At 41.8% G+C, this 26786-nt stretch overlaps 2 protein-coding genes across 2 annotated transcripts in view; both read left to right on the top strand.

Moving 5' to 3' along the window:
- PDCD10 (programmed cell death 10) overlaps positions 1-4167 on the top strand; it is a 37091-nt gene extending 32924 nt beyond the window's left edge. Inside the window, exons 7-8 of the mRNA XM_019503248.1 lie at positions 1700-1782; positions 3685-4167. Of these exons, the coding sequence (XP_019358793.1) occupies positions 1700-1782; positions 3685-3766 (165 nt within the window). The 3' untranslated portion in view covers positions 3767-4167. The remainder of the gene's footprint in view (positions 1-1699; positions 1783-3684) is intronic.
- Positions 4168-11063: 6896 nt separating this feature from the next.
- Positions 11064-26786, top strand: part of WDR49 (WD repeat domain 49) — a 101956-nt gene continuing 86233 nt past the window's right edge. Inside the window, exons 1-2 of the mRNA XM_019503247.1 lie at positions 11064-11202; positions 11506-11703. Of these exons, the coding sequence (XP_019358792.1) occupies positions 11563-11703 (141 nt within the window). The 5' untranslated portion in view covers positions 11064-11202; positions 11506-11562. The remainder of the gene's footprint in view (positions 11203-11505; positions 11704-26786) is intronic.

Raw genomic sequence — 26786 nt, 5'->3', positions numbered from 1 at the left:
GTGAGCACACTAGTAGGGAGGGAAAGACTACAACAAGACCTGGATAGGTTACAGGAGTGGGCTGACATGAACAGGATGTGTTTCAATACTGACAAGTGCAGGGTGCTGCACTTGGGCAGTAGAAACCAGCAGCACACTTATAGAATGGGAAACTCCCTTCTTGAGAGCACAGAGGCAGAAAGGGATCTTGGAGTCATTGTTGACTCCAAGATGAACGTGGGCCGACAATGCGAGGTCACGGTTGGCAGGGCTAACAGGACCTTGTCGTGCATCTATAGGTGCATCTCAAGTAGAGCCAGGGAGGTGATCCTCCCCCTCTGTGCGACGCTGGTCAGGCCACAGCTGGAGTACTGCGTCCAGTTCTGTGCGCCCCATTTCAGGAGGGATGTGGACAACATTGAAAGGGTCCAGAGGAGGGCCACCCGCATGATCCGGGGACAACAGGGCAGACCCTGCAATGAAAGACTGCGGGACCTAACCTGTTCAGCCTTCACAAGAGAAGGCTGAGGGGGGACCTGGTGACCGTCTATAAACTCACTAGGGGGGACCAGAAGGGTTTGGGGGAGACACTGTTTCCCCTAGCACCCCCTGGCATGACAAGGAATAATGGACACAAATTATTGGAGAGTAGGTTTAGATTAAACATCCACAAGAACTACTTCACAGTTAAGGCGGCTAGGAGCTGGAACCAACTTCCAGGGGAAGTGGTGCTGGCTCCTACCCTGGGGATCTTTAAGAGGAGGCTGGATGCCTACCTGGCTGGATTCATTTGAGCCCAGTTTTTCTCCCGCCCAGGCGGGGGGTCAGACTTGAAGATCTACAAGGTCCCTTACGACCCTACTTCTATGATTCTATGACCTCCGCCACCTGCTCCGAGCCCAACCCGACTCAGCCCCCACTGAGAAGAGCTCCGTGCAGCCCAACTCTAGCCTGCAGCTGCAGCCCACCCCACCCTGCTCATATGCAGGGGGCACAGGCCCCCCTCCTGCTCCCCTGTGCCCTCCCAGGGTACACACAGCACTGGGAGCTGCTGTGACCACTACAAATCCTTTCTTTTCAGTGGTCTGTCCTGTGTCTGCCCCACCCCGGTTGGGCAGTGTCTGCCCCAGCCCTGCCCCACTCCCTCCCTCACTATGGGGGGGTGGGGGGCATTGATCTGCCTTCCCCACGTCCCTTCTGTCCCCTCTCCCCTTCCACCACAATACAACACATTTACCAGCTACCCTGAGAGCAGTGTGGTGGAGGCGGAGCAGGAAGTGACCAGCTGATTCTAGATGCATCTGTGCACCTTGGTGACTGCTGCACCGTGTAAAAGTGAATCTATACCGTGTACAAAAATAAAGGGTTACAATTAATTGAAAAACAAAAGGTCACAATTAACTGAAACCATGCATAAACTAGCATGTAAATTGAGGCCTGACTGTTTGTAATAACAAACCTGTCATCAAGACAGTATGTTATAGAAAGGCCTCTGAGGAATTTTAAATCAACAAAGGTTTTATGGAAACGATATAGTGTATCTCTGCATTTTCCAGATGACTTAAATCCCTTTCTCAGCATGATCTCATAGCTTGCTTTCATTTTTTCTGTTTTTGCCATTTAGTTATTTGTAACTTGTTACTAATTGGTTAGTATTACATCCTGCTGCATTCTGAAGGCACTAGATAAATCTCATTCAGTAGTTATTGTTTGTTTTCAGGCACTTGAGCACCAAAAGAAAGAATTTGTAAAATACTCCAAAAGTTTCAGCGATACTCTGAAAACCTATTTTAAAGATGGAAAGTAAGTTCGCTTTTTATGCAATCTCACAATATCAAATTCATAATTTTTGTTACAAGTTTATGTAGATGTTTTTAAGTTACTTGGCCTTGTCATGAACTTAGCAGTGACCGGTCTTCATCTCTGTATGCGTAAGAGGAGGAGGAATCCATGATTACTTGAAGAATGTAGCCTTCTGTCTTCAAACCACCATTTGTAAAACACTGTAGACTTCTTTAGTTTTTTGGTTTTGTCATAGCTTATATCATACTAATGAATTTCAGTCATATTCTAAATGATGCACCTGAGGTTTTTTATTATCTCTTTGTGGCCTCCAATTAAATTTTAATCTTTAGAAAAGACAAGTATCTATCTTGAGTCTACTTGGCCTGCATTCCTCTGATACTTTCTGTTTTGGGGGAGGATCTGATTTTTATAGCCAAATATATTTCTTGGAGGCAGAAGGAATTAGCAACTTACTGGTATTGCTCCTTTACCTCCTGCAGGCAAACAGTCTTTCTTTTCTGGTCTTTTAGCTGCCAAAGTCAATGCAGACTGCAACACGGGGTGGGTACTGCACTAGTATAGGAGGGAAGACTAAGTCCCAATAAGGGGTCTAATCCTCTGCTCATTTAAGTTGGCAGTGGAGTTTTGGTATGCTGCCATGATACAGAATTGGATCCTAAATTTTACATTTAGAGGGTGTCTTTCATAGAGAAGGATCTCTTGAGTACTTTTCAGGCTACAAAAAAATGCAGCATCTATAGTATGTCAGCAGGGCAGGAATAGAAATTCTGGCAAAAGACCTGGGGGCAAATTCCTGCTCTTAAATGTGCATAAAATCTTTAATGGTAAGGATGTTTTAATATTAGGTCTGGGAAGAACACCCAGGGAATTACAAAAATGGCAAGCTTCCTATAATAAGAGTTTAGCCAGGAGTTATAAATAAGCTGCAGCAATCTGCTAGCAATTTTATCTCAACTTTTGAAAGGAACTGCTATTATAGGAATACTGTATAATGTGGTTGCTAAAATACGTTTGAAAGAAACCTGGTTACACAAGCAAGAGAAAGTAAAATTAGCATGAGAAACTGGAACCTTGAATGATTTATGCAAGCTAACAGACCAAAAACGTACACAACATTAATTTGCGCTTCTATAATGCCTTTCATCTGATAATCCTAAATCATAACAGAGCCAGTGCTAGGATTTAGAGATTCTGAAAAATACCTGAAGAGAGCCCAGCTGAGACTTGAATTACTGAATCTGTTGGGATAAGAGGGTAACTTAAACCTGCATAAAATTCTGTGTCACAAGTAAGACTGATAAGCACCAGAAAAATGCAAGAATAAAGAATATAACTTCAATCTTGCAATTGTGAGATGTAATACCCAATAAGTTTGACCCATTCTTAGTTATTTTCTAGCTTAAAGAAAACTGAACAATGCCATACAAGAATGTTAGTGGTAGAAAGGCTTCACCTTTGGGTTCCCATCACTTTTTTTAAGTATATAGTGTTTCCTTCTATAAGAATGGGAGGGAGACAGTGATAAAATAACATGAACTCCATTTTCCTTCAGCTGGAACTGTGGATAACCAGGCACTAAGGAAAATTCAGACTTGTAGTGACCATCTGTTAAACTTTTTTCTAGTTAGTTTTGGAATTTAAAACTTCATTTTTGTTTTCCTAAGGATTTACATTCCTGCCATCAAACTGTAGTATTATTTGCATAGTGAAGGCATGCAAGACTTATTTAGTCAGCAGAGCAATACTGTGAAACAACTGAATTTGCATCTCTGATTCACTGAGTCCAGATACACTTCTGTTCAAATTTAGCATTCCAGTTTATTGAATAGAGTGTTTTTAAAGCTGTTCATACTTGTCTGAAACTGTTCTAGGTATTAATATATTTCTTTTTTATGACAGGGCAATAAACGTGTTCATAAGTGCCAATCGACTAATTCATCAAACCAACTTGATACTCCAGACCTTCAAAACTGTGGCCTGAAAACTGTATATGTTGAGTTGTACTTTTCAGTGGTGGATAGGATACCTTTATATGTAAATTTTAAAGTTTTGACTGTATAAATTATCAGTCCCTCTTGACGGGACCCAATGCAGGATTTTGAATGGGATTATTGCCATCTTACACCATATTTTTGTAAACATTGTAGTTTAATCATAATCTCACAATGAAGATTTTGCATCACTTTTTGCTATTATCATTCTTTTCAGAATTATAAGCCAAAAGAATTTACGCCTTAATGTGTCATTATGTAACATTCCTTATAAGAATTGTAAATATTTGGTGTTCTGTTTCTGACATTTTAACTTGAAAGTGAAAAACTGCAAGATTATGTATTTAACAATATTGGTGGCAAATATTCAATAAATAGTTTACATCTGTTATATTGTAGATTGTCTATTTGTATGCGAGTCAGGGTGTGGAAACTTATTTTGCCTAGAATTAAAGAATATAAACTAGATGGAAGAAGTAAAGAAAATTTATTCAGGTGCTTCAAGTCGGCAGCAGATTTTTAATCACACTATAAAAAGGTAATATTCCACTCCTAAGTGTGTAAGAGCAAACTTTTTTTTTAAATCTAAAAACTAAGCAAGTTGCTAGACTTCAGCCAAAATACTGAAACAGAATAATAAAGGTCCCAACATTTGTTTTTAATAAAAAGCTCAAGGCAAGATGCTGCTGTGGGGAGACCCCTTTGGTTGATGCCATATTAATGAATTCAAACTATGCCTTAAATAAAACTATGTAGTGCCATTTTGGTTACCATGTCTGTATATCTCAAGTATGAATTCCTAGCATCTTGAAGTTCTTGGTAACCAGAAATAAGTGCATAGCTATATTGGAGAGGGAAGTAGGCACAAAACCAGTCGTCTTTACTTCTAGAGCATTTGAAAGGTCATGTCCAAATCAGCCGCATGGGATCTCTGTTTAGGCTTCAGAATGCCACAGTAATAAGTGCATTGTCCCACAAGGCTGATTTGAACAGATAAGGTTAGGTGCCTAGTATTCCTATAAAGTCAATGGGAACAGTCCCAAAGAGAGATCAAGGGCACCCCTTGTTGGCTGTCAGGAAGGTAGAAAAGCTGCTCTTGGGATTGATTGTTTGGGTTCTGGCAGATGTAGCAGGGATGTGAATATCCTGGGAGGTGTCCAAATGTTAAGTGGTTCTCAGTGAAGGTGTAGTTTCCTGATTGACTTGGAAGTTGACAGAAAGTCAAGGAATGTGGAAAGTGGGTTGAAATGGTGATACACTGATGTGGAAGAAAAAGGAATAATTTCTACCTATGTGCCTCTGGATGGTTCAAAGAAAAATGTATGTATAAAGATGTATGTTTTCAGGAGAGCTTTAGATTTGTGTGCCCTGGCACTTATCTCCTCTGTCAGCTGGACTGACCAGCCAACTGACAGTGAATAAAGATAGTTTGGCTTCTATTTGGTTTTTCACACAAACCACAGCACTGGGGCTGGAAGAGTGTTCCTGGAAGTTAGAATGCCTAAGTGCTGAACATGAAGACTCTTAGAGGGAATAAATCAATGAGAAACAGTTGGCAGAGGGGTATATCTGAATTACTGCATCCATTTCGAGTTCAGATACCCAACTCAAGGGATTAGAGCTTTGCTGCACATTGCCATGCACTGTGGTAGCTGCTCGCATTGTACACTTTTATCCCAGAGTAAATGAAAGCTATTCTGTGGAAGTTTAGAACTCAATAGAAGAGGGTTACTTGAGTTTAGCTTCCAATTCCTGCCAGGGAAAGAGGATGAACATAGTGCAGAGCTGTTGACATGGTAAAGTTGAACTTTTTTATCTTTTTGGTAAGTGGGTTACATAGCCATTGTCAGCTATGAGAATTAGCTTATGCTTTTTTGGGGTGGGGAGGGCCAAGGGAAATTATGATCTTAGTGCGTTATTGAAGGCAGCCAAATTTTTTGGTAAATCATTGCAACTGGTTGAACGGTCAGTTTTCCTTGCAGTTTGCAAGAGTCCTATACTTTGTGCTATACTATTAGACTCAGTTGAAGTATTCACCAGTCTCAAATTTCCTGCATCTGCTTTGGTAACAATTTAATCTATCAAATATTGTTTGTTGAAAAACTTCAAACTCAGAGTTGTCCCAGATTCTTCCCAGCACTAACTAGCTTTTATTTATTTATTTTAAATACAATCCATACAGTTCTCGCCCTTAGGTGGTGTAGTTGGCCTTTAGAGGATCGTTTTTAGGGTGGGTAGATTCTCTGGTTACAGAGAAACAGGAACGATTCCAGGCCTGTCATGCATCTTGGTGCTGGTGAAGAAAACAGTAATTTGCACACTGAGATCCTTAGTTGCAGGATCACTTATTTTGAGGCAAGTTGCTTACTTTTAGAGTAACCTCAAGGCTGCTCTAACTCAATTTGCAGGACTCTTATCATGTACAGCCAATCTAGAATTACAAAATTTAAATGTGGTTTTCAGGTACTTTTTGAATCATCGCCATAGAGTATGCTCTATCAGTTCAGTAGAATGTCTGAACTTGTCTATTTGAATTGGAAACAGAGATTATACTTTCATATTTGATAAAACTTCCTTGCTGGATGTGCTGCCAAAAAGTATGAAACAACATTGAGGAAAGTAAAGAGGAGGTTAAATTAAATTCCTCATGAATGGTACTGAGTCATTTACCAACAGCTACTGCACAGTGGTAACTGAAACTTATCCTGGCTTGCTGTCTATATGGAAGTTACCTGGGTAGCTCGCAAAGATTTGCTTTCTAAGTGCTAATACAGCAGGTAAAGGTGTTTTCTGTTGGGGTTTTTTAGATCAGTCTGCCTTGAATATATTTTTTGGACTAATTTTAAGTCATAACATGCAAAAGAACAGCCATTAAATAATAACACTACAGGTTTCCCTCGCTTTGTGCTGTACATGCATTCCTGGAAAATGGCCCAAAAAAGGGAACCTGCTTTACAATGTAACAAATAGGGATACATTCCAAGACCTCCATTACACTGATCCCCAGACCAATTTCTACCACTTTATAAGACAATTTTCGTACTTACCAACAGCAGACAGGCGGCTGCCGCTGTGATTTGCACCCAGCTACGGCTGCCCCAGGAGCGATGCCCCTGGGCTGCGCTGCACTCCCTGCCAGCCTGGTGGCGGGACGCACATGGTGTTGCACTGCTCCTGGGGCAGCTGCAGGAGCACAGGCACCAGCTACCCTGAGCAACGAGTTTCCAGCACGCTCGCATAAGACTGAATTTACCTCTCATAAAACAAATTTTTGGTATAAAAAGGGTCATGGCATAAGAGCAATGGGAACCTGTAATTAGAAAAATCTGGGTTTTACTGAAGCAAAAGAACTATTATCCCTTTTAAAGCATTTTTACAGAAAGGCTTTATATAAATTGTTTGTAGCATGTAAGTAGTACAAAAACATAGGAAGTCTTAAAGTTCACTGTTGTTTAGCAGTCTCATGTAGGTTAGGAAATCAAAGTATAAATAAGTACCTTCTACAAGAGGGTAACTGAAAGCTTCACAGTGTAAAGTATTACCTTCCTGCTGAGATAATAGAGCAGCAGGCATAATCTCTGAAAAACCTGTTGGGGCTACATGCTTAAGAATAACTTCATGATTTATCAAAACAATGGAAGATGGGCATCTTCACGTTGAATATACAAGCAGTTTTATGGCTCTAAAAACCTGTTTCATACGTCACCCTGTTTATTCTCATTATCATGCCTGGCTTTACAAGTGCAACTTGCGTTCCAGTGTTCTTGCTTGCAGACCTTTTCCCTATAAATGTCAGGGAAATAAATTCATTTTCATTCAACTCGTCTTCATAAATTGTCCAATAATCATTGTATATACCACTCAGCAGCAAGCTCGCTATAAGGCTTTGATTTATGAGATCATTCCTTTCCATTTTAGCTTCATCAACCATAAAGTTTTCAAAGTTTTTTTTTTTTTTATTAACTAGACAGAAATTGATCACAAACCTAGGACCCAGAAGAAGGGATGCAAAATGATTGCATCTTAAAGGGAGTCATCAGGATGAGGAAATTGGAATGGCTTAGCTTAATTCCTGAGGGTGCAAATTGAGGGTGTATTGCTGCAAGTCCCCTTCCTCTACTACCCTATTTTGGTGGTGCTCGTTGTGATAAACTGAGATCATTCTTTGAGGTCTGAGGAGAGCTAGTTTGGTGGTAGCCTGCTATGGCTTTGCTGGGGGAGAACAGATTCACTTCATGTCTATAGGAGCTGTCTTGCCCAGGCTGCCCAATTACATTTGATTACGTTGATGAATCTCTCTAAGTTCCTTTGAATCTGTTTGCTGGGTCTGACTGCCCAGCAGAGAGGATTTGCTTTCTTTGCCATCTTAATTACTCTTTGCTTCTGTCTGTGGCAGTTGGAGTGCTCAAGGCATCCTTGTTGCGCTTCTGTATCTAGTGTTGCCAAGCTTTTATTTGTGGATCTGGTTTTCTCATTTCTCTTTTTGCAGGGCGGAAAGTTCCTTCAAAATAGTCCATTAGAAGGAGCAGACTGCCTTTCCAAGGCTAACCATCACATAAGAGCACAGAACTGGAAGGGACCTCCTGAGTCATCAGGTCCAGTTGCTTCTCTGGCAGAAAGCCACGTTGTGTTGTAGCTCATTTGTTACATTTTCAAGCTTCATCTCAAAACTAGTGACGTTTGCCCCTACTGTTCCTATTGAAGGCTATTCAAGAACTTCATTCTTCAAGGGGCTAGACACCTAATTTTTAGCCTATATTTTTATGGCCATTTCTTATTCAATATTGTCCTTTCATTGTCGGTGGCAGTTCCTGAATCTGAGGATGACTTTTCCAATAAATACAAAAGTAATTGATAAGTCCATAAATGACTGAGGAGGCCGATCCAAGACATGCATGTTTGACTGCAGACAAGGCAAATAGTTTCAAAAGGCAGAAGTAGATCCTGGTGATGTCAGGTCACAGCTCTTTCCCTTTTTCTTCCTTCTATCCACCTCTATAGGAAGGTGTTTGCTCAAAATGACTGATGCTTTGTTGTACATCATTGTGTGCTTGGGACCAGTTTAGTGCTTGAATCTCCCAGGTATTGATATTACTATCTCAGATTCTTAAGTTTGGCCTTCTGAGTGTCCTTGACTCCCTTCTTTTTGCCCACACCTAGAATGATAACTGTTGATTTGTGAGTGTGAGACCTATTTTGGGAGGTAGTTGGTAGGCATCCTTATGACACATCCTGTTCAATGGAACTTATGCCATATAAATGTGACTTTGGTTGTGGTGTTTGCTTGAGCCAGGACACTGGTGTTCTTTCTTTTTCTTTCTGGCTGATTGTGGAGAATTTTCCAAAGACATCGCTGATTGTAACTTTCCATGGGGTTAGGGATAACAACAGCCTGGTAGATGAGGATTTTGGTTTTGGTCCTGATGTCTTGACTATCAAAGACATGGTTTCAGACATGTTCAAAGGCAGTCCTAACTGATTTTATCCAGTGCTGAATATTGTTGTCTGCATTTACTTGTTTGGGAGAGGTGGCTACCCAGGTAGGGGAAATGCTTAATGTTCTCCAAGGATTGCCCTCTACTGTCGTATGTGGAGGAGCACCTCATTGGTTTGTGGTGGATTGGTAAAGTACCTTGTTTTTCATGAAGTTGACAGTGATTCCAAGCATAATTTAAGGATGGGACAACCCCCTTGAAGGATGGCTCCAGCATCAATGCATGGTAGAAGGAGCACTTTCAACAGCTCCTGAACTGAGCTTCTCATGTCAAAGACAATGTGATCAAAGTCATTCCATAACATCCCTTTAAGGTCTACCTTACAGATCTACCAGTTTACTGAGGGCTTGAAACCCATTAAGCAGGTGAAGAACAACAAAGCATATGGTCCTGATGAAATAAATACCAGCTGAAATGTATAAGTAAGGTAGAAAAAAGCCCTCTCACCAACCACATGTTGTTATGAAAATTTGGAAAAATGAATCAGAGATGTACAGCATAAGCTTTCATAGCTTTATGGCTTGCTTCATCAGGTGCTGTGAAGGGACTGCAGAAAGCAGTTTTTTAAGTAGAAAGCAGTGATTAGAATACAAAGGGTAGGGAAGGGCAGGGGGAGGAAAAAGGTGGCATCCTACCCACCTTGCCTCTCAGAAGTGGATTAAACACATCTGCATTCACCACACTAGGGACTTGCAGAATTATTTATGCGTGAGAAGTAAACCAAAATCAGTTAAATACAGTATATGTCAGTAGTCTGAGTGTCTGCAGGAAAGAAAGAGGGTCACTGGAGAATTTAGACCAGTCATTTTGCATTAAATTTGACTCCGGACTTCAGTTAAATAAGTGTAATTGGCTGCAACGTCTAAAATCAACAGTAACAGTTTTGGGGTTTGGTTTAATTCCATATGCAAAGGGTCTGAACTAGATTAAATTTTCATCTGGCATAAAGTAACATAGCCGAATCAGTCCAGGTTGAGGAATGCACAAAACAGAGTACCAAGAACACAAAATAAAGGAGTTCTTTCCATTTCTTTCAGTTTTGTGTACTTGTATGGTGTGTGACCTAGAAAAGCATTTTTTTAAATGAAGCATACCACTGCTGTTTCAAAGGAATACTGTTTCCATCCTTCCATCCACTGTATCTTTGCTTTTCTCCACACTATCACCTGTACACAGGAACACCACCCTGAATCCATCAGTGAGGCAACTACCATTTTCATCTTCTCTACCACCAACCCTGAAAAACTTAAGCTTGCAAATAATATTCATTACCATTTAATGAGATTAAAGCCCTATTAGAGAGAAAGGAGTTGTTTGTATTTGTTTGACATGTAGCACACTGGGATTCAATCTGGAAAAGGAACTGTGTACATTCATAAACACTATACTAATCTGAACCCAAGCAGAGGAGAAGAAGCCTAATCCCTCTCTTACCTTTTTGCTACCTGGTTAAATTACATTGAAATTAGTAGGACTTTACCAGGCAGCAGGTGCTGAAAAGATCAGGCACCAGATTTGAAGTGTATCTCATATACAATGGCTCATTTAAAATAAGATTTGTTTTGTAAAAATAATCTTCAAAGTATCAGGCCATGCTGTACACCTGATTATAGAATCATCTCTTCCTAGCTGTATTCCTTGCCTTGGTTTTAACGATCACTTGTGCAAAGATCTCTTGTGCAAACGCTTCCATTTTGACCAATAATGGGAGGAGGGAGGGCAGGAGGCTGATCTAGGTTTGTATGGGTTACCAGGAAACGTTTGTAAGCACCAAGAAAAAGGAAACAAAGGACTTCACTGTTCCTGTAAATATGGCCTTAAGTTTAAACTCTCTTTCCTCTAGAGGAAAAGTGTTACAACTTAGCAAATGTGTGTGGGAAAGATAATGGAGTTCTAATCACTACATTAAATAGCACATTATTAGTGAGAAGGTAAGCAAAATGTATTTTCAATAACTGACTTTCTAATGCATATTCAGATGCCAACTATAAATGTAAATTTACTTTCTGTATTAGTTACTTACAATCAGAGGAGTTATTGTACCTTATGGTGCCTGGGAGTAGTTTTCTAACACTGCTATTTACTGAAAAAAAATAAAAGTCAATATTTTAAAGCATTTTAACTGGCTTATTTAAACAGATATTCTGTTTTCAATTTTTTTAACTACTTGGTTGCATAGCTGGGGCTACCAGACTTCTACACAATAAACCTTTTTTTGTTTTTTTTTCTTCAAGGACAAGTGTTGAGAATAAACTTAAGTGCCTGAAGATGGTAACCAAAGTGAATCAAGCATGAGCTGTAATCATCTTTCGTTTAAAGATTCCCAGTCCTGTGCTGGGTGCCGGACTTCAGGGAAAACCATAATGAAAACTGAGCAACTTGAAAATAGACTAAGTATTCATGATTTTATGAAAATACAGGACACTTTTATGGTAAGCATCTCTTCTAATTAAAATGTTAATTGAAAGGGTTTTGCATTTTTATAAAAGAAGCACGGAGGTATTTTCACTGATGCTTGCATCACTGCATGGTACTAACAAAAGTGCGTGTGCATTTCTGTGTCCGGAGAAGAAACGGGCAGATTTCTCTTAGCTGATTTGGATCTGAGGTTAGAAATTTCAGGCAGGTGAAAAAGTAATATGGAATAATATATTGCTATCTGGGAAGGAGAAAAAAGAAGTACCTAATAATCTCAATGCCTAAAATAAGGCAACCAAGAAAGGTTTATCAGACCTTGCCAGGGGTATCTTTAAATAACATTCCCATACATATTCAACATGACAACCCCTGCTCTAGGCAAACAATGGGCCATTAAGCTAGCATTAGTATTCAGGAGACCATGGTGCTTATCAGTGTAGCCACAAACTCAGACAACTGCTGATCACAATTAGAGATGGGCTAGAACTGGGAACACAAACCACCTTGAATCGCTGGCAATTTCAGGCAGATTCTGTGTCTTAGATCTACGTTGATATACATAAACCGGCTGTCTTGGTTCTGTGCATGTTGATATGCAGGTGCCAGCACATGTATGCTTATTGTTTGATTCTGAATTGATTCATGACTTTTCTTGGGTCAGATACCCATCTAAGTTACATAGTAAAATGGAGATCATGCCTTTTGACTACAATGAACTATCTTCATAGTTCTTCTGGATTTATGTCATGTAAATGAAATCAGAATTTAACTTGCTTATTTTACAGTTCCTTTGGAATCCTAAGGTCTGTTGTTGGAGTGCATCAGGGGAACATTTCCACTAAAAAGAGTGCCATTTTGGTGTAACTCAGCTGTCTTAAAACTGTGCTGTGTACTGGTGTACGAGGTGCCTGTCCAGGTCGTATGGGCAGGTTCTTCTCCCCAGCTAATAGAGGAATTATGATTTTTTTAAAAATCTTGATGTCTTGCACTTCCTGGTGTCATATGGAGCTGCAAGTGAGAGAGCTCACAAACTCCACTGAAAATATAGAAAAATAGTTGGTCATCCCTGGTATGGCATTTTTGACATGGCAACAACAAAGGAAGAGTGATACTGAGACTGGGCTGCAAAACCCAAATAGTCCTTTCCATGCAGAGCTCCCAGGTCAATTCTTACATTGAGGGGAAAGAGATGACACAGTGGAAAGAAATGTCCATGTGACTTCTGCTGTTTGGAGATTAAATCCTCGTAATTCAGAGCTTGTTAAAACCTGATTCTGAATTCAGCACAGTGAATTGGCCAGATTATCGTATTTATTCTGGGAGACTTTACTGAGAGCTGCCAGGAGTGTTGTGGAATTGTATATTTCTTGTGCTTGGCCCCAATGCCTCATCCTGGTGCCGTTAGTGCCCTATGGAAGAGGAAATTCAACAACAAAGAGAAAATATCAATTCTCATTGTAATGCTGTGTGGGTCTTTTCTCACTTACAGTGTTGTTAACCTGAAATACTGGTCAAAGATAGAGACACACCCATGCAAAAGTGGCTTAAGTGAGTGAAGCATCTCTGTAAGAGATGCCAGACAACTTAAGCCTGTTTGAATCGAGGGCCGGCTAAACCACAAATTCCATTCCGCAAAATACTTTGTGGTTTCAGAATCTGTTTCCTTGTTGAGGTGCAACAAAACTGAACTCTTTCATGATGAGATGGGGGGTGGAAACTAATTACACCAGAATCATAAATAGCTTAGTAGTAAGGTTGTTTACCTGGGAAATGGCAGATCTAAGTTTAAGTTCCTGCTCTGATCCACTGGTGTAGCTGCTGCTCATCAAAAATACCAGCCTGCACTTGGAAATCCCTCCTGAGGACAGATTAACTGAAAGGGATACATTTCCCCCACAGCTTTGGTGTCGGTGAATCAGTCTTCTCTGCTAAAAAAAAAAATCTCTTTTCTTGAAAAATTCCTGAGCTGCATTACTTGCAAAAGAAACCTCTCTGGCTGTATCTTTACAGAAAACTTACCATTCCCAGCCACGGTGCCTGTGGGCATGCTACACTGCACTGGGGCTGCTGCCTCCTAAGCCAGGCGCACTCTGTGAAGTACTTAGCAGTCCTAATTATCCCACCTAAATGACAGCTGCTTAGTCAGTCCATGCTGATACAGTCATATTGCTTCTGGCTTAGAAAGCAGCCTCCTTAGGCAGTGCAGTTGCTTGAGGGTCCTGCCACGACAAGCAATACGTTGACTGTGTAGATACAGTTTATGGAAATTAAAAGGTGAAGGGAGAAAGAAAAATCTGAGATGATCCTTACTTCCATTTTATATACTGCTGTGAATAATGAAGGTTTTCAAGCAATTCCAGCACCACTGGAGTTTAGTTTTGGGAGAGCATCTGACTATGAACTCCACGGGTGATCCAAACTGGCCTTTTTGGAAGATAAATACATTTTGTCCATTGTATTAGATTGTAGAGACAAGATTCCACTTTTTGCACAATGGAAGAGCTTTGTCTTATGAATGACGAGCAATAAAATCAGCTGAAGATAAAGTGAAGATCAACTTGTTGACTTGTCTTTGTCTGCAGGTAATTCTCACGAACACACCAAGTCACGATAAGCACTATTTGGAAGGAGCTCGCCCTCGCAGGGGGTGGCACCCAGGAAAAGTTCAGTTGAAGCAACTATTGTAATCACATCCTTTGTTAGACCTGAATTAAACCACAAGCCTGACATGCTGGAAAAGAATCAAAGATCCAAGGCATCATTTTGGCCAGCTCTTCTTTATTGAGGGGTCAAGTATGATGTTTGACCTGACAGCTGTGCTTTACCTGCAAAAACGCTGAGCTCAGCCAGCCATGCTTGTACCCTTTCAGTGCTTGCCTAATTGTCTAGTGTCTTCATTTACTCAGTTACTGATACACATGCAAAAAGAGACCAATTTAAATATATGGTATCCATCCATCATTTTCTCTGATACAGAATATAGATTACACATACATAGCAAGGCAGAGACAGACAGGAATCTGGCAGTAATATATTAACTGTCTGGAGACCATTTACTTAGTGCTTGCGACACAAAATGGTCATTTTAACTCCACAGGCTATAAAGTGGTCTATGAGTACAGCTCTTGCTTTTACAGCAAACAGCACCTGGGGCCTTTGGGTCTATGCTCAGAGCAGATGGACAGGACCACATATGGAAACCCTTTTTGATTGCTGCCATGCTGTGCGAGGCAACAGCCTTAGCCCAGGGGCATAATTTTTAGTGCCGGCTTCATATTTGTTTCCACATTGTTCTGGTCCTGTGGCCATTGAGGCTGTTTAAAATGGATGGACTTCATTTTATGCAAGGTACACCTGCAAACTACAATTTATTTTCATAGCAGCAGTCATTGGACTTCCTTTTGTATGTGTTCAGCCTATGAGCTTCAATATCTAGTCCTCTCCAGACTATCAGTCTCTGTCCTTTGAGCCTATACTTAGGAACAAGTGAAATAGTGCCTCACTTAAAATGCTTAAAGCGCATAGACTTTACTATGGCTATGGTCTGTTGGCCACCTACTGGCATTTCTGTTCATCATATCTGTCAATCTGGATCAGTTTTCTGGAATTCAGTTTTTAAAGGATCTCAGTTTTGTGTTTTGACTTTTAAAATCTAATGCTGTAATTTCAGGTTATTTTACAAAGATGCTTTGGAATTTTCTGGGATTATTTTTGTGAAACATAGAAGCAAATTTCAGTCCAACTACAATTTGTGCTTTTATAAATTATGCTTACAAATGAATTAACTCAAATATTATTATATCTGGCTGTACTTATATCCACCAAAGTCCATCAGGAGAAAAGGACAAAAAAGAATACTAAGACTAAGTTTTAGATTTGCTTTTTTCATTTGGGTCATCCAAAATAAGAGACTATCCACAACGTTGTTTTATTGCGTGTTTCCAATTTTGCATAGCTCAGTATTGCATGTTAATTAGCTGACATACAAGCAACTTTCTACAAAAGAAAATGGGAATTTTGACCTCTACCTGAGTGGAAACAGGGTCAGACCCTAGGTTTCTGATTCATTATGTGCATGCACTGGCATGGAGATAGTGGGCGAGGATTCCCAGAACTTTCCATACAGGACTTTGTTTTTAGTTGCTGTTAATTAGTCAGACATTGCCAAACTGTGCAGAATGAAATGTGCCAAGCTAGCTTATTTGAAAAGCTTGGACAAAAACAACAGTGCAGTCATTCCTAAGAATGGGATTAAGAAAAAATGCACTGTTTTCCCATGCCATAAAAATTCTCTCTCAGAAAAACCCTCAGGCTTTGAAGAAAGCAAGGGGTTATTACCATTTGTCCAAACATACCACTTAGACAAACAGAACGTGATAGCGTCATTATCATAATATATATGCACATAGGGGACAATTAAGTTTGCACAGGTTACCTTAACGCCAGCATTTCTTAGCTTTTGCATGCTTGACTTGGTAAACTTAACAGTATCTTTTCAGTGCCTTTTTGGGTGTAATATAAATCTGAATCAGTAAACAGTGGACTCTAATGATACCTATTTCTCATTTGGCCTGCAAGGAATGTGGTTGGGAAATTGATTAAACCTCTAATTGCTAAATGCCCTTTTGATTGCCTTTGGTATGCCCTAGCATTACAGTGTAATGCAGTTGGAACTTAAATTATTTTTATATTGATTGTACAATATTGTTGCTTTGCTGAAATGACCTTTTTGCCACACAGCAATGGGCTATCCAAGTCCCCTAATATTTCAGTCAGGGAAACCAGACATCTTTTGTTGAATTAGATAACAAAACACACAAAAGAGGAGGACTTTGATTTTGCATGTATTTTATCCTCAAGCTATTAAATGGGACTTCAGAAATCCTGTGCATAATTTATTCCTAAATGATTTGCCTTTTAATGCCTCTATTTGATCAGGGCTGCCATTTTAATGATGACCCAACAAAGATGTCCCATTTGACTATGCAACATAGGTCAAAAGAATCAGCTTTACCACTGACAGCCCTGGAAATGAGAAAATTGCAATGTTGTTTGAAATCCCATAAATAACCAAAAATAGATTTTAAAGTTACCTTGTAAGAAAGTGTGAACATTTCTGAGTCAGTGCTCTCTTTTTCTCAGTAAAAACCCAAGGAGTCTGATTGCCCAGGTCAACATTAGAGTCCTGGTTTCCAGAGTCAGAGTCCCATACTTAATCCAGGCCTATAGAGTACTAATCCTTATGGCTAGAGACAGACAATCAAAAAGCCAGAGCCTGAATTGATTCAATCTTTGCAGGTTAGTGTGACCTGCGTAGATTGAACCAATTTGCAAGTGAATAGACATTCACTTTTGACTCGGGCAATGCAGGCACATGCCTGCAGTAGCTTAGGCCAGAAGCCAGGGGGTTCTAGAGTGCACCCTCAGCTACAGGGAAGCTATTCTGGGGGGTGGGGGAGAGTGCATGGCCAGCCTCAGCAGTAGCCTCAAGTGAACTGGCCAGGGAGATGGTTTAATTCCCCCTTCCCTGTTCCACCAGCATGGACCTGAGTCAGGGTCTGCCTGGCACTCCCCGCTCACTGCTGCAGGGGTGGGGGCATGGTGGGGGCATGGCCTCCTGAGGCAAAGGGAGTAGGGAGGGGGTCTGTTATCCCTAAATGCCACCTCCACTGAATGCTCCCCATGTGGGTCAAGCAGTAAAATAAGATGCTAGATGCTAGAGGGAGGGGGAAATAAACACCTGCTCTGCTACCCTTGCCTAAGTGGGCCATTCTGGCTGGCCTCTGGCCACACTCCCACCCCTGCTGCTGGAGTGGCAAGGAGGGAGGGACCCTGACGGGGCAGCAGTCCCTGTAATGGCGTCCCTGGGAGCGCAAGCCTTTTCCCAGCAGGTAGGCTGCACTGCAGGCAGAAGCAGGACAGGCAGAGCTGCCACAGATTGCACAGGGCAAGCAGCGGCACCAGGGCTCAGAGGGGTGGCCATAACCTTCCAAGCCTCCCCAGCATGCCACCACTGCCTGCCCTGCACAGAGTACAGCAGCTGTTCCCGCCACGTTCCCATCCACAGTGCAGGCCCCACTGCCAGGAAATGGCTTGCGCTCCTGGGACACCACCAAGGGGGCTGCTGCCTCATCAGGGTCCTTCTCCCCTTGCCGCTCCAGTGGCAGGGATAGGGGTGTGGCAGAGGCCAGGCAGCATGGCCCCCTTAGGTGAAGGGGTCAGGGAGGGGGTTTATTGTCCCCCTCCTTCCGGCATCTGGTGAAGGGGGCATAAAAGGGGCTAATTTCACTACTCCCCCCACACAGGGAGTGATCAGTAGACATAGTGGTCAGGGCTAGGAGACCCTGACTGCACTCCCTGGTGGCAGAGGGGGTGGAGGGAGAAATAAACCCCCTCCCTGCACCCTTTGTCTCAGGGGGACATGCCAGCTGGTGTCTGGTCACACCCACACCCCTGCCACTGCAGCAGCAAGGGGGAGTGCCAGGCAGACCCCAACCCAGGTTTGTACCAGTGGGACAGGGAGGGGGGAATTAAACCCCCTCCCTGACCAGTTTACTTGAGGCTACTGCCAGGCTGGCCATGCCGGTTTGAGGTAAACCTGGTTGAATGTAGTATCAGACCTAACTGATTGAGGTCAAACCAGTTTATGGAACTTCTGCCCCAGACCCCTTCCTGGTTTAATTGCCTGGCTGGGCAGACCCCAGCTGGAGTTCACCCCTGATTCCCCATGGGTGCCGGATAACAAAGCTTTTGCTTTTTTACATCCCCAGGATCCCCAGTGGACACACTCAGCCTCTGCTGAATTTTGTACCTTCAGTGCATAACTGCATCACTTTTGTTATTACCTGTGCTGAGAGCATTGGTAAGGACCCTGTGGCATACCTACTATAGTCACTCCTTCCTTTGCTATGTAGATGTATACTCTTTGTGTCCCATCTGAATACTCTTACTCAACAAATAGAATGGAAAAAGAAAGAGCCAGTTCTTTCGGGAGTGGGGGGAGGGGAGATAAAAATTAGAGTTGTAGACATTTTGCAGAGTTTAGAGAAACTTCACTTTTCATTTTTCATAAATTATTTTCCATTCAGTTTTCTACAGAAAACTTGTTGGATATGGTTGTCTACACAGCTTTAGTAAATTTAATCTATCAATAAGCATGGCAGTAACAGTTTGGATAAAAAAAATACAGCTGTGTTCTGAGAAAGTGAGGTTGTGAGGTTTTGGTTTTGTAAAATTTTTTTCTTTTCATAGGGGAAATGCCCATTTTTCAATGAGAACACTGTTGGAAAAGCCCATTTTCAAATGAGAATCCCAACTAACTCCCCTGTTATTCAGCCTGACTCTGATCTTATTGAAGTCAATGAGAATACTGACTTATTAAAAATCCCACCCTCTGTGCAAATATGCAATGTTCAGATGAAGACAAACATTACTGTTGCTTCTTTAAACAATGTTAGAACCCAAACACTTTGATATAAAAATATTAAAATCACTGCTGATTAATTGACTTAATGCAAGTGGTTCACTTCCCTGTTCCCATTCCCTACTCCCTATTCTGTAAGCAACTCGGAAATTCATTCTTGACAGTGGCAGCAAATCAGTGTAGTACCACAGGATTTATTTCCTATTTTAAAATTGTCATGTGAAGTCAAATCAAATACCATCCTGTGTGACACAATTGGAAATGACTCTTGTAGATTGCCAACTAGCATTTTTTTGACTTAGCAGGCTGTTAGAATTTATAACTGATAGTAGCATTAAAATGTAATTGCTGGGACGGATAGGAAAACTGCAGTGCAGGACATACATATGTATTTAATACAGTTCTTTATGAACATGAGTTAGTTATATATTTTTGTATTAAATGCATATGCATGACCTGTCCTGCAGTTCTTGGCACCTGTGCTGTAAAATCTATGCTCATAGTCCTTCTCCATAGGATAAAAAAAAGACATCTCTACCAAAGAGTGAATCAGTCACCCTGTCTGGCAATTCCTTAGGAATTCGAGCATATTAGCCAGATTCCTAGCTGCTGGAAAGCCTGCAGAGAAGAAGAGTAATTTTGTGATTAAGGCGCCAGCCTGGGGTGCACAAGATATGTAAATCTGTTCTCAGCTTGCTACAGAACACCTGTGTGACTTTGGACAGTGTGACTCAGTTCTCTGTTCTTGAGATGGATATTCCCTTCCTCTCACATCCCACGAGTAATCAAACTGCTCGCCAGATGCTTCTCAATGGAAAAAGCCTGAAAACCAAAACCAACCAAACAAAAAAACCCGCTGAGCCTGGAAAGGTAAACGTACCTTAAGGGCCTGGGTTTTATAAGCCCCTTCTTAACAACAGAGTTGAATGCTGGTATTTACACACTGAAGACTGGGAAAGGAACCAGACTTGACAATAGTGGTGATGTGTAGGGGGCGCACAGAGGTACACATGCACCCCCTGAGAGTGCTGGTGCACTTGTTGCTTAGGCAATGGGCAGGGGAGCAGGCAGGAGCGCCGGTGCCCCCCCTCTGCAAACGCTGGCTGATCACTGCAGCTGCTTCCAGAAGTGGCCACAGCCATTCCCAGAAGCAGCCACAGTGATCAGCTGTTGCGGGATTGGCCATCATGGGATCAGCTGCGGGGGTCTACCTGGGCAGTGAGATTGGCTGCGAGGGGACCTGCCCCCCCCGAGCAGCGAAATCAGCCATTGGAGGACCTCCCCCCCAGTTGGCAGGACTGGTCACAGGGGGGGCATATGCTCCCCCTGACTAAGGTGGCACCAGTCACCCATGCTGGACTTACTGAACAAATCAAGCAATTTGGACCCCAGACTTGAGAATGGCTTCTCTGTCTATATGACTCATGCATAGCCACTCAAAAAATTGCAAAGATATGATGACATGCTTAGGTAGTGGCACTGCTAAAGCCAGGGAAAGAGGTCTGAAGCTCTTTGGGTCAGATGGATATCTCTCTGCTATGCCACACATACAAATTGTATGAACAATGGATACTGAATCAGCTTGCCCCATATGTGGATAAACACCTACTCCCCAAACAGGGTGGCTTTTGCTCTGGAAAATCAACAACGAGCCAGCTGCTCAATATAACTCAGCATATGGAAGAAGTTTTTAAAAGAGGTCAAATCACTGGATCTGTGTTTGTTAACCTAATAGCCACCTACAATAGTTAACCATTGATGACCCCTTCACAAGTCCCTAGACATAACAAAAGATCTACATCTTAGAGAGCTGTTATGAACCTTGTCCGAAAACAGATTTTTTTTGTCAAACTGGATGGGAAGCGAACCAGATGGAGGCAACAGGTTAACGGCCTCCGCCAAAGAGTATACTTGCACTGCTGTTATATAACATTCATATGAATGAGCAACCAATTGATTTGGAAGCAGAATGTTTAATCTCTGCAGATGACCTATGCATAACAGCCCAAAACACTAGTTTTGACCATGGTGAAAAAAATCCCTGAGGCACTAATTGGCTTAACCTCGTACTGCATTGAAAACCAATTATGTCCCAACCCAGTGAAAACACAAGTATGTGCCTTCCATCTGAAAAACCATGTGGCCTCTGCCATCTCAGCATTACATAGTCTGGGATCTCAATCTTCCACTGTCCAAACCCAGATTACCTTGGAGTCACTCTTAATTGAACCCTCTCATACAGAGAACACATCATGAAGACAAAAGCAAAGGTGAGCACTTGTAACAACATTTTTTATAATCTCATCAACTTGAAATTGGGAGCTAGCCCTTCAACCATTTGAACCACTGCTCTGGCACTCAGCTTCTCCTCTTCTGAGTATGCATGCCCTGTATGAGAGAGATCCATACATACTAAGCGCCTTGACCCCATCCTGAATGATAGCTGCCGATGCATCACAGGATGTCTGAAGCCTGCCAATCCGATCAGTGTGTATGTGCTGGCTGGCATTGCTCTGCCTGACATCAAAAGAGCAGTGGCCAGCAGGATAGAACGATTGAGACAAACTGAAGATAAGACACCTGCTGTATGACCATCCCGCAGCACACAAGTGTATGAAGTCACACAGGAGCTTCCTTACCAGCACCCAACCTTTTGATGCCCCACCCAAGGAGACATGGCTACAAATGTGGAAAGAATGGCTGAATAAAATACCTGATAGCAAAAAATGGACATTATAGCAGCTGAGACCTTGCCACCAGGGGCATAGAGAAGACCTGATGGTTATGTCTCCCCATGATGGCAAAATGACCAGTCAAAATGCCAAGAAAATAAGCCCTGTCTACTTATTCCTGTGCCTAGGCCAATCCCAGAAATGCAGTGAGGGAACTCTCCAGAAATGCCCCTAGGCTAGGGGACTTGTGATAATGCTTTCAGTGTGGTCAAAACTGGCAGGTTGGGGTCCCTTCAGGGTGTCCTCAACTCCTTATTTCCAGGGCTTGCACAGAAGAAGAGCAGGTGGTCTTTTTTCCTTGGAAATGTGACTTGTGTATTCTGCTGCTGTGACCCTGGCAAACCATGTATCTCTTTATACTGCGAGTTCTTAAGTGCAAAGAATTAAATGCATTTGAAAATTAGAAGTTACAATTAGAAAAAACCCATGGCCAAATCTTTTAAGTAGAGAGTCAACATAGCCATATGGTACAGTGATACAAACAGGGAGGAGACAGGTGCAGTGATACAAACAGGGAGGAGACAGGTGCAAACCTACATGAAATGTACACATGAAGCATGGAAATCCTGCGCTGTGCCTCTAAGAGCTCCAGCACAGAGCATGCAGCTCAGGGGGAGGATACTAAGGAGACTTCAAACCATATTTGTTCAACCCTGAACCTGCTGTACTTGAGGGATAGGCCATAGGGCAACTGTCCCTAGGGTTCTGTCTAATCTACAGCAGCCTCCCCAAGCTGCCCTATGAGTAGAAACTTACCGAATTTACAGTGGAAGTAGAGTGAGCGGTGACTCCTTTAATCTTGCATGTTCCTCCGTGTGCACCTTGCCCCTTGTCCCCTTTCCCCCTCACTGCGGATTAGCAGAGGACCCCGCTGCTCCCTCCCAATCAACAGAGAAGCTAAAATTGTGGTTTTAAACATGGCACCATTTTTTGCCTCCCCGCCAATCAGCAGCAAACAGGAGGGCCATCTGGGGCCCCTCAGCCAATCAATGGCAGGAGGCAAAAATGGTGCCATATTTAAAACCTCAGTTTTCAGCTCCCCAATGATCAAGAGCAAGCTGCAAGCAGAGCCCCTCCACCAATCAGTGGGGGGGGGGGAAGGGAGGAGGGGGGAACCTACAAGATTAAAGGAGCTACAGCACACCTCACTTCCTCCACGAATTCAGTAGGTCCCTATTCAAGCTGTGTGAAATTTTGCCAGCTGTTTCATTTTGACACTGTTTCAACTCATTTCTAACTCAAAATAGTGAAATTGAAATGAAATAAAGGGCTTTGAAACAGCCTCAAAATGAAATGAGGGCAGTCAAAACACGTTTTGAATTTAAAACTGAACTGGGCTTCCCTGCAAGGAAACAGAAAGTAAGGAGAGGGAGGAAGGACTGCTCTCATATTGACTGTGTGGCTGGCCAGTGACTGTGATCCTTCCCTGAGGTCCCTTCCAATCCCAGTGCTCTGGCAGAGGGATGGCAAACACACACTGTCACTTATGTCACGAGTTTTGCTTGTCAGCACCCTGAGGTGCAGTTTCCCAGAAACCCCTGCACCTATCTCCTGGAAACCTGGCAGGATTCATGGCCTCAGCAGGGGCCACCATGCCTGCTGTTTTCACCCTGCTGTGCCTTAACACACACACAGTCACATGCCACAAATTTTGCTCTGAAAAGTTTGAGGTGCAGTTTCCCAGAAACCCCTGCACCTATCTCCTTGAAACTTGGCAGGCTTCATGCCCGCAGAAGGGGCTACCGTCCCTGCTATGTTCATCCAAATGTGCCAAACAATGACAAAGGTATAGGCAATTTCATGCTTCCCAATGATAACCTATGAGCAAAACATTGAAACAGCGAAACAGATAGACAAAACGAAACAGAACAGCGATTTTGAAACTAAACGAAACTCTAAACGAAACACTGTCCCATCGAAATGGAAGTCAAAATGAAACGGTGCTGTTTCACACAGCCCTAGTCCCTATGTATGAGTCACAAAACTGTCTGAAATATCTGCAGTTTTTCACCCCGCTCCTTCACTCTTGTCATGTCCAAACTGCTGCCATCCTTGCTTGAAGCCTCACAGCTGTCTTCCACAGCACCTGCTCCGTGGGAATTCCCTTGCAGCTGGCGCTGGGACCTTTTGGGTTTCTTTATAGTGCTTGAGGCTTTTATGTGCAATAAAGAAGCTAGAAGCATATTTGGGACCTTACCTGCACAAGATTGGTGTGCCTATAACAGCTACGAGACTTGACTCCTGCTTCTGAGCTTCAGGTTCTTTTCACTAATAAAAGCCTCTTGACCAAATTGTTTTTCTCTGCAATTGAGTCTCATTTCTCTTTTTCTCTAGAAGTTCATATTCTTCAAGAATATGATATGAGCTCTCACTATTTATGAAAAATAATGTATTTGTGGTCTCTGTGTCTCAACTGTTAATTGCAAAGTATATAGACACTTCCTATTCTTATTCATAGTATGGTAGTACCCCAAGGAGCTAATTGCAATTATAGCCCTCGTGTGGTAGTTCCTGTTTAAATATATGTTGTACAGACCTTACAATATAAATAACAAGATAGACAGAGGGCAAAAGGCGAAGTGGCTTGCCCAGAGCCATTGGCTAAGCCAGGTTCTTCAGTCCCTGTTCTATTCACTGGACTATGCTGTCTATTAATAAACCAGCCTGCCTTCTAAGAAAAAGAAATCCACAGTTTGACTCCAGTCACACTGGAAAGACTGCATTAGCTTGGAGCCTGACACAGAAAACTAACCCCAAATAATATATTTTTAAAACTTTAATGTGAAACAAACCACTGATGTGAAAAGAAGGAGAGAGGAAAAAAAAACCCCCAAACCTTCCCTCAAGCTGCAGTCTAATCACACACTCTGCCTCTTCACAATCTCTTCTAGCATACCATGTTCACTGGGAAGTGAAGAGAGTGGGGGAGTAAGATAAACTGATGTGTCTGTGTTGGAACAACATATCTAATCTTCTGCTTGAGAGGCTGTTCACAGTAGCTGGCAGTGATTCTGCTGTACGTATTTATTAAAAAAATATTTTGTAGTAGACCTGAGTTAACTAGAGAAGCGCAGAATCAGAAGACGGGCAAAGGGAAGAAGGTAGCAGCAATAGAGGGAGTACAGGAGACTCATTTTAGCTGCAAACAACCTTTTCTAATTAAGGCCCCAATTCTGTGACCATCTTGAGGGATGCCTAACTTTCCTCACATGACTACTTGTGTGCTTACAATTAAACGTGTCCCTCTGCTGCAGAACTAAGATCTAGGAGCCAGTCCGTTTAAATGAACCACATTTGAAGTAAGACTCTTTTTCAAAACCAGTTTCTAATACTTCTTAAATCAATGATGCATGGGCCAAATATCTGTTAATAGTGTTTATCTCTCAATTGAGCAATTACATATTTAAGTACTCTGTTTGTGTGCAAGGGTGGCTATATTTGGAGTGTCCCAGGCTAAAAGAAGGGCAATGTTTTTCCTCCCATCCTGTTTTAACTTCACGATGACTCGACACCAAATGGTTGAAATGCTAAACAGATCCCAGAAGATAACTGTCTCATTTACATAGCAATATTGATGCTAAAAACAGCCTGGTGGGAAAATGTTAAATTAGCTCTTGTATTAGTATTGCATTAGCATGTAAATGTATGATGCTGGAGATGTGATCGCTCCAGGGACTCAGAGTGAAATATGGAGCGTTTCACCTGAAAGCCTCTGAAATCCATTGTCCTCAGGCTCATAGTTTGCACTGTGCAGGTTGTTAGGTATCCCATTTAGATTCCCCAGAGCCCAGCTCTAGTGAGTGACTGTCTGTCCCACAGACATCACTATCACTATCACTATCTGTAGTTTGACGCTCTTCATAAGTCCAAGTTTTGGGTGCGAGTCACCCCAATTAGGGTTGAGTGAAGTTTGTTTGATAATTATATTGTAAACTGAAAAATACAGTTTTTGGTCAAGTGAAACTTGGTGAATGTGTGCTGAATTTGGGAACTGTGAGGGGACAAAAATGTGGGGGAAAAAATCTGAAAAATCCAAACACTTGATTCAACATATTTAAATGAAACCTTTCGACTCTTTGTGTCAAAACAATGTTACATTGCTTCTAAACAATGTTACAAAACATTTAGAAAAGTAGCTTGAGCTCATTTAAAAAAAATGATTAAAAACTCAACAACAGAAAAGATATTTTGGGTAGAATGAAACCTTTCATTGAAGGCAAATTGAAAGTTTCATTTTGTGCATGTCATTTCACTTCACTGAAAATTGATGTAGAGTTAGCCATTGCCCCAAAATGTCAATTATTCTCATACCTCTGCTCCTTTAGGCTTTACTCTGAATTGTGGGTTCTTCATTTCTTAAAAAATAGGGCCATAAAGGCACTTTAAAAACTGGAGATCCCTGTTTTCATAAAAAAGAATGACATTATAGTTACAGTTCAAACACTACAAATTTGCATTTTAGAATATTGTTTCATTAATGTGGAGCATGGAATAATGAAAGAGATCAAATGAATTACTAATGGGAGGTAAATATGAAAATTAATTAAGCCTGATTTTGCCACAGAGTTATCATAGAATTACGCTTTATTTTTTCAGTCTTTCATCTCTTTATTTAATATAAAAACTAAAGCGTCAGCACTTGCTAGCTTTTTTTGGTAACTAATTTGCAACAACAAATCTGCACTGAATTAATAGCTTCATTCTTTTTTATCATCTGAGCACACTTAATTTGTTAGTACGAGAAAATTTAAGGAATCAGTAAAAATATGAAGATTGGGATGAACAGCTCAGGAGATAAGTAATAAGACACAGAAGTTTCTAGCCAAAGTTATAGATTCATAGATTCATAGATTAAGGGTCGGAAGGGACCTAGTAGATCTTCTAGCCCGACCCCCCGCCAGGGCGGGAGAACAACAAAAACCCCAAAAAGAGAAATGGGACT

The sequence above is a fragment of the Gavialis gangeticus genome, unplaced genomic scaffold (assembly GCF_001723915.1).
Source record: "Gavialis gangeticus isolate Ggan-Ray unplaced genomic scaffold, GavGan_comp1, whole genome shotgun sequence".
NCBI lineage: Eukaryota > Metazoa > Chordata > Crocodylia > Gavialidae > Gavialis > Gavialis gangeticus.
This window is presented reverse-complemented; position numbering and strand designations above follow the sequence as displayed.